The sequence below is a fragment of the Fulmarus glacialis genome, unplaced genomic scaffold (assembly GCF_000690835.1).
Source record: "Fulmarus glacialis isolate BGI_N327 unplaced genomic scaffold, ASM69083v1 scaffold3348, whole genome shotgun sequence".
Classification (NCBI taxonomy): Eukaryota; Metazoa; Chordata; class Aves; order Procellariiformes; family Procellariidae; genus Fulmarus; species Fulmarus glacialis.
Window position 1 is genome coordinate 11,061 of NW_009227429.1, and position 8,319 is coordinate 19,379.

General features: G+C 57.9%; 1 protein-coding gene across 1 annotated transcript; it reads left to right on the forward strand.

Moving 5' to 3' along the window:
• Positions 1-865: 865 nt before the first annotated feature.
• LOC104080649 (ubiquitin carboxyl-terminal hydrolase 36-like) lies at positions 866-6,731 on the forward strand. The gene is given in 13 exon segments (XM_009583127.1): positions 866-934; positions 999-1,170; positions 1,969-2,079; positions 2,370-2,472; positions 3,111-3,177; positions 3,573-3,671; positions 4,086-4,168; positions 4,476-4,548; positions 4,886-5,026; positions 5,322-5,422; positions 5,716-5,854; positions 6,127-6,171; positions 6,354-6,731. Coding segments are annotated over 13 exon segments (1,581 nt in total).
• The last annotated feature ends 1,588 nt before the right edge of the window (positions 6,732-8,319 follow it).

The window sequence follows — 8,319 nt, forward strand, 5'->3', positions numbered from 1 at the left end:
GTTGAGATGAGATGTGTCTGTATTCTTTTGTGTCCTGCTTCAGTGATGTAGAGTGATCCTAAATCTAACACTTGATCTCCCTTGACGTTGCTGTTATTTTTTGATTAAAGAGTCCGATGTTCTAGAGGAAAGCGAACCGTGTGATGGAGAACAGGAAAGGTCTTTGTATTAGAAACGTTAAGTATTAGAAGTGAACTTTGTATTAGAAGTGTTAAGTATTAGAAGTGTTAAGTTTGTATAAAAGAAAATAGGTTTAGTAAACTAAGATTAGTATTTGTAAGATTAAGATTAATATTTGTAAGAATATTTGTCTGGTTAAAAAGGAAATGGCCTTCAAATCATATCTTCCTGCAGATTTTCCAGAATCTCTCCTGCAGAAGAGGTGGCCTGATGAGCACCAGCTGATTCAAGAGCTGAAACAGCTGAAGGGAATTATGAGCAGTCATGTGGATCGTTGCTGGAAGGAAGAGAGACTGTTTTTTTTTTCTTAGTATATAAGGGAGACGAATTAGGTGATGAGGGGGAAGAGAGAGACAGTGGGACTGCCCCAGCTATGATAAAGGATATATTTTAATAAAGGATAAACGATTCTGTGCGTGTATATGTGAGGGGCCGTGCCTTTAATCGCCACAAGTTGCATGCGGGGTGTCTGCACTGGGAGCCCCGGGGCAGGGGAGAGCAGCAGCAGGAGCCACTCCTCTGGCTCAGCCATGTGACGGCTCAGTCGGGGCTCCCCCGGGCCCCCCCCGGCCCCACCTGTGCTGAGGTCAGGAGGCATCCCGCTGGGTGTTAACTCAGACCTGTGGGGCTTCTGGGCTCCCGCTGCCTGCCCGGGCAGGCAGTCCCAAGGGTTGGAGGGGAACGAATGGCAAGGGAAGGAGCTGCCGCCGGGCCGCTTTACAAGCCACACGCACTGGCGGCAGTGTCTAACAGGGCAAGGGCCAGGTGCTGGAGCGGGGCCAGGCCACCACTGCCATGGTTGCCGTGTGCCTGCACAGAATGAATGCATCACAGACCCAAATGGCTACACCCTGACAGGGCGGATCTACCGGATTGGCACCGGGCTGCACAACCCGGGGAACACCTGCTTCCTCAACTCCATGGTGCAGTGTCTCACCTACATGCCACCGCTCGCCACCTACCTGCCCTCCAAGGAGCACAGCTGCACCTGTGGGGAGGCCTGGCTTGGTGGGCAACAGGGCCAGGGCGGCTGCACCGGCAGGGAGGAGGAGCTCCTGCCTGTCCTGCTCCCAGTGCTGCGCCCAGCACTTCTGCACGTGGCTCTTGCAAGGGGCGTGTGGGTGTTGGGATGTGCCTTCTCTGCTCCCTCCAGCCCATTTCTCCATCGAGCAGTCATTCATGCGTACGGCTTGCTTTTCCTGGCCATAGCAGTGTTCCTGAGATCTGCATCCTTGTGTCTGGGGAGGCTTTGTCTCTGCTGGGCCTAGCCAGGACTAAGATGGTCCAACAGGGTCTGCTGGCTTCCTGGGGGCTGAGCTGGGGGTCCCAAAGAGCCCCTGCCTGTGGGGACTGCATGAGGGCAGGGCAGAAGGCTGCGTACAGGCAGCAGGTGCTGTTTATGGGTGGCTTTGAAAGGGAGTCCGGTGGGCACTGCTCTGAGCTGTGACCATGTGGCCCCTTCTGTAGGGCTCTGGTGGGATCTACCCCTCAGGGCTGACCTGTGGCTCCTCCAGCGAATACCTGTGAGCTGTTTTCCATCCACGTGGATGCTGTCTCCTCTGGGGGGAGTTGCAGTGGCTGGTACTGTGATTGGGGCTGCACCAGCCAGGGTGGCATGTGCTGGTTCCTGTGTACCCAGGATGCCCCAGAGCTATACCATAGCACACAGCTCGTAGGGAAAACTGCACGTGGCTGAGCTGTGTCGGACCAGAGATCTCCCGTCCCTTGTACTCCCTCCATCTCTCCTGGGTTTGTCCCCATGTCCTGTCTTCTCCTCTCCTGCTGCAGGTTACCAAGAAGGCTTTTTCTTGATGTGCATTATGCAGGACCACAAAATCCAGGCTTTTTCCAACAGCGGCAACACGATAAAGCCAGTGTCCTTCATCCAAGACCTCAAGAGTAAGGATGGCTGCCCTCCCCTCCCATAGCCATGCAGGAGAGCGGTGACTAATGCAGGAGCAGAATCTTTGAGTTCGGGGCAGGTCTTGGCAGACGGCTCTTCTGAGATGACTCACTGAGCCTGCTGGTGACTTCAAGGGCTGTGTGGGGCTTTCCCCGTCGCTGGCATGAGTCTGACGTCTGGTTTGGGTTGAGCGGGCTCGAATCCCAGAGTCCCTGTCCCAAGGGAGAGAGGGAGGGCCTGCATGTGTTGCAGCATGTGGTGGGGCTGATTTCTCCCTCTCCTGCAGAGATTGCCCAGCACATTCGCTTTGACAGCCAGGAGCATGCGCACGAGTTCCTGCGTTTCACCATTGATGCCATGCAGAAGGCCTGCCTGATTGGTTGTGCCAAGTATGTGGGGCCTCTGATGGCCTGTCGCTGCTCTTCTCCGCTGTCCTTTTGCTGGTCCCCTGTGCCAGTGGGAGGGGACTGAGGGCTGAACGTGTCCCCCAGGTCAGACTCATAGAGGGACGTAGTGACGCCAGGGGCCTCGGGTGGATGGCCCAATTCTCTGCCCCTCTGTGACACAGCTCTGGGCTGTTGTCTGCCTTCTCCCTTCTGACTCCTCCACCCCAGCATAGCTGTGGTCCTGTCCCCAAATTCTGAGGCTGCTGTGGGTTTGGATCCTGTCCCACTTGCTGAGGAGTCCAGGTGTGCTTGCTAGTTCAGCCCCAGCTCTGTGGCTGTGGGTGAGCACCTTGCCCCTGGCCCCTCCGTCCCGGGAAGCCTGCGTTGCCTCTGTCTGCAGTGCCCAGCTCTGAGCTCCAGCCAGGAGTTTCTGTTCCTTCTAGAGGAAGGTGTGCATCGGAGCCTGGTGCCACCCCTTGAGCTCTGGCACTGGGAGAGCAGACTGGCAGAGGCTGCGACTCCCCTCTGCAGCCTGTCTGCTGGCCAGAGTGCGTAGGGGAGCTGTCCTGAGCACACCGCGGTGGCCTGCAGGGCTGGCCATTGCAGAGAGGTGGTGTGAGACCGGGTGCTGCTGTCTCTAGGTTAGATCGCCAGACCCAGGCCACAACACTGGTTCACCAAATCTTTGGCGGTTACCTGCCTTGGTGAGTGCTGCCTGCCAGGTCCTGGTCCTGTGACTCTCAGGGCTGCTGTTTCTCGGAGAGCCTTGCAGTAAAAATCTTTTGAGAAAATTGCTAACGTGTAAATTTTCCGGAGCTGCAGTTGGTCAGTCTTGTGGTACCTGTGGATCGTGAGCCCTGTGGTGGCGATGGAAAAAGCTGTTGGCTGTGGGTCCCCAGCTCATTGCCACCAGCAAAGGAACCTGTGTTGCCAGCTATCTAGCAATAGCTGGGCAGTCTCAGCACATAGTGGAATCGCCAGCCTTCCTCCTTGCCAGGCTGTGAATCCTGGTGCTGACATCCTAGAGCCCAAACTCGGAGAGGCAGAATACTGCAGCTGCCTGCGCTGTGCTGGGGTGGCGGCAGGTGCAGGTGTTGTGCCAGGGTGTGCTCATTGCTCTTTCTTCTGCAGTGAAGTGCTCGGTGTGCAAGAGCGTCTCGGACACCTACAAGCCTTACCTGGACCTGGCGCTGGAGATCAGGGTACTGCGGCAGGGTTAGGGGTGGGAAGGAACTCTACTCTCGTGGGGGATGTTCCTGCAACTGTACCGTTACTGCTCTCAAGGCTCCTTAACCTGCCAGTGTCAAGGCATGGTGCAGGCAAGAGGGAAGCAGCTTCTGTTGTTGCGCTGCCTTCTCTGTCTGGCACAGCAGTGCCCGTTGCCTGAGTGTGAGCCACGACTCCTCCATTGAGGTTCCGCAGTGTTGGGGGGCAGTGCAGCTGTCCCTCGCGGCATGCTGGCCAATGCCTAGCTGGTGGCAGGCTCACGGGTTTGGTGTAGTCTGTGGCCCTGTACTCATGCTCTGTATTATCTCTCAGGGCCAGCATCTCAGCAGGGAGCTGGGCTGTCACGTGGACAGGCCACTCATGCCCTGACCTCTCCTCTGTCCCTGCAGCAAGCCACAAACATAGTGCAGACGCTGGAGCTGTTTGTGAAGTCAGACATGCTGGGCAGGGAGAATGCCTACGTGTGTGCCAAGTGAGTGTGTGGGGCTGCGGGCAGGAAAGGGCCCACGGGTGTGCTGGTGAGAAGCAGGTAGAAAGGCTTCTCTACCTGCTCCATGGCTAAACCACGAGGTACATGGCCATGGAAGCCTGCAATGAAGGCTGCCACTCCTCAGCTCCCTCCTCTCATGAGGAGGACCTGGGCCAGCAGACATAGCCATGAGCAGATGCCCTGGAGCAGGTGTCAGCAGGGTCATTTCCGTGGGGTTTGCCGCTTGGCCAGGGCTGGCAATCATCTGGGTGGTGAAACAGCTTGAATAACTCGAGCTCTTCTTGTGTAGATGCAAGAAGAAAGTGCTGGCCAGCAAACGCTTCACCATCCATCGAGCCTCCAATGTTCTCACTCTTGCTGAAGCACTTTGGCGACTTTGGTGGAGACAAAATCATAAAGGTGAGTGGTTAGCAATCCAGAGGTGGAGCTGTCTACTGGCCTGAGGCCCTGCTGCCCAGAGCAGGGTGGGAGTTGGTCCTGTGTGCAGTGCGAGCTCTGCCGTAGTCCTGCAGCCCTTCCCCAGCTGTGCGGTGTGGTGGGAGTTTGGCTCATCGTGGCATCTTCCTCACTGTGACCTCTGCCTGGGGAGAGCGGGTCCCCCTTCCTCGAGAGATGGGACTCGTAGGACAGCTGAGCTGCTCTTGCTCTAGCAAGAAAGCCATCTGCTCTGCAGGCTCCTGAGACATCCCCTCTCCGCAGGACATGGGGTACCCCAAGTTCTTGAACATGCACCCTTACATGTCTCAGAACAATGGGGATCCTGTCATGTACAGACTCCATGCAGTGCTGATGCACTCTGAGTACAGCTGCCACGCAGGGCACTACTACTGCTACATGAAGGTGAGCCCGGGGTGCTCTCTTGGGCTGGGGTCTGGTGGGTGCTTGTGGGTCCCTGTAGCGCGCAGAAAGGAGGGTGTTTAGAAGATGTGTGTGGTGTGGAGCACCGGATGGGAGGTACAGGCTGTGCTCCGCTGCAGGAAGTGTAGAACTCTGCTCTCGCAGAGTCCCCTTGCCTGCCCTGGGCCGCCTGTGGGTTTTGGGGAGAGGAGCTCTGCCGACAGGCTCTGTTCCTGCTGCTTTTCAGGCCAGGAGGGTCCCTGGACACAGCCTGACCCTGTTCTCTCTTCTTCCGCAGGCCAGCAATGGGCAGTGGTATCAAATGAACAATGACCTGGTCCGCCCCAGCAACATCAAAGTGGTCCTCAACCAGCAGGCCCACGTGCTGTTCTACCTGAGGTGAGAGCGCCCTGTGTCTCCCAGCTCCTCTGCCCCCTGCACTTAGCATCTGGGACAGGGCTGGTAGCACGTGCCTGAGTGTGGGAAGGAGTTTGGCCCAAATAGCCCCAATGCCTGTGTGCATGCGCTGGCTTGGAGGAGGGTGGCAGGGAGAGGTCCAGCCTCTTGTCATGGTTTTGCTGTAGATCAAGAGCACCTCATCTCCTCAGAGCTTCTGCCTCCTGTTTCTTGTGTGCATCTCTGATGAGAGCGTTCCAGTCACTCAAACGTGTGTGCTTCTCTGCCTTCACCAGAATCCCCAGCCCCAGGAAGAGCTTGGAGGGGCCTGTTGCCAAAGCTGCCTCCAGCCTGCCTGACTGCACTGGTAGCGTCTCCGATCAGGCCAAGAAAACTGTGACCAAGGGGCCCCTGTCTTCACTGCTGATGGGCCGGGTGAGTCCTGAAGGCTGCTTTCAGCCAGTGCTCCTGGGAGCTGAGAGCTGCTGCCCCTCTGTCCGCTCTGCAAGGGCAGGTGGGCTGCAGCTTCGCAGGGAGGCACTGCTCCGAATGGGTGGGTGCCAGGGAGGACGGTGTGCGGGAAGGATCCTGCCTGAGCCAAGGGTTCCTGTGTGGTCCTGGGGAGGGTCAGGGAGGGCAGTATCGCTCTGTGTCCTTGGCTCCTTGACTTCTCTCCTCGCTGAACTTCTCTCTTTCTCTTTGTCTAGAGACCAGACGTGCTGCCGGGGAAGAAGCTGCCGGGGCCGGAGGAGGTTGGAGTCCCTGTGGCCCACAGCACATTTGGGATGGGGCCGAAGCTGCCGAACAGAACTGCTCCGCCGAAGCTGCCTGCTGGGTCCCGGTCACCCAACTGCCCCTCAAAGCCACCTACACGGCCACAGCGCTGCCTGACGATGCAGCCCCGACGCCCAATAAGGTGCTCTCCTTCCCGCAGCTGCCTCCCGCACTCAGAGCAGTTCAGGGCTTCTGCGACACCAGCAACGCAAGCGAGGCCAAGGTGGAGCTGGCGCGGCAGAGCTCCTGGAAGAACAAGCAGCCACCTACCTCATCCAAGCTGCTGCTGGAGCCCAGACCCAGCCAGGAGCCTGGGGGCAGTGAGGAGAACGCCAGGACGCTGGAGAGGGACTCCTGCGGCAGCAGTGCTGCCAGCCCAGCGCATGGCGCAGTGGGGAAGCTGGCCAAAGCATCCCAGAAGACCAAGAGAGGAACCAGCAGCTTCTGCACCTCTCAGGAAATGGACAGTGGCACAGACCTCCCTGCTGGCCCCAGCGCCAAGCTGGCTGCCCCCAAAGACCCCAAGCTGGCAAATTGAAATCCTCCCTGTTGGCCAGTGCCTCTCTGGAGCTGAGCAGTACCATGTCACTGCCACTGGCCAAGAAGCTGGTGCTCTCTGCCAAAAAGGTGAGTCTGAGCTTCTGCCTGGAGACTGCGGTAGGCACCTTGTGCCTTCTGAACTGGCGCTTGTGATGAGGGCAATGCTGGGTATCTCGCTAGGTTGGAGGCGGGCAGGGAGAGCCCCTCAGCCCCAGAGCTGTAGCAGTTGCTCTGCCCTCCCTCTGGATCCGGGTGCAGGGCTGAGGACGGAGGGGTGGCTGTGCCAGTCCCTGCAGCGGGGTGGCCTTGTCAGCCTTCTTGGGGTAGCGTGTCCCCTGGGGTGAGTGGGAGCAGGTGACACCCCGGCTGGAGGGCCCAGAGTTGCCTCCTCCCCGGGCAGCAGCATGGGAGTGGCCCTCTGGGCACCGCAGTGCAGCCAGGGCTCAGGATGGTGTGCTGGGGTTTCTGTTCTTTAAATTTATTTCCTTCCTTTTTTCCTTTGTGCTTTTAACTGAAAATACTTCTGATTCTTCTACCACCCCCCACTTCCCTCCCCCCGTCTGTGTCTGTTCCCCTCCCCATTCCCTGGGCTCCCCTTTTTATTTTCTCCTCTTGGCTTACGGAAACCTCTTTTCTTTAGACCACCAAGTTTTTATTTATGTCAATAACTGCGGGGCAGCACCCCGCAGAAGGCGAGTGGAAGTGACCGCCACTCACAACCTCACCTGCAATTTGCTGGCCACACCTACCCTGCCAACACTATCCACCCTGACTCCACTCCCTGGCCTTTTGGCAAGTCGAGGTAAGCGGTGCCAGTTGTTCCCAGGCTCCTGCATGGCAGCAGGGCCAGTAGCAGCCTTGGGGTACTCCACAAGGCAACCGTCTGGCACGGCAGCTGGCTCGGGGGGCAATTTTGGCAGCTGGCTCTCCTGTTCTCCTGGGCTGGCAGGCCTAGCTCCGGGTCTCCTTGTAACCTTCACCATGGGCATGTGCTAAAACTCTTTCCTAATCCCCCGTGGGACAGCGTATGCCGTGCACTTGGCTGGCACTGGGCAGGTGCAGGGTCACTATGTGCGCTTGCAGCTGCTGCTCTGAGAGCAGGGTCTGATTCAGATTTCGTGGCTGAGATGGTAGCAGTTGGGTGCTGTGCTCATGCACCTCAGGGTGGGGAGGAAGAGAGGGGCTCCCGCTCCTGTCCTGGCTTTCAGATCATGTCAGCCTCTTTTCCTGTCCTTCAGGCTGTTGTCATCTGCTCTCAAACTGCCAAATCCTGAAAAGCCTGCCTTCAGTTTCATCCTCCACTCAGCCTCTCACCTCCCAGCCTCCCCCCTGACCAACAGTTCCACTGCCCAGCCTTTGCACTACCTTCCTCCCTGCAGCAGGGAGAAGGGGCCCAGCCAAGTCACCCCTGGTTCCTCCAAAAAGAAGCAGTGAAAGCAGCATCATGGAGCAGACGGCAGGCGTCATGCTCCAGCTGTGAAGGGCAAGGATGAGGTCTCCAGCCCCGCCAGGAAGAAGAAGAATCTCACTCAGGAGGGCTCAGTGTCCCTTGCGGGGAAGGAGGCAGCAGGCAAGGTTCCCAGCAG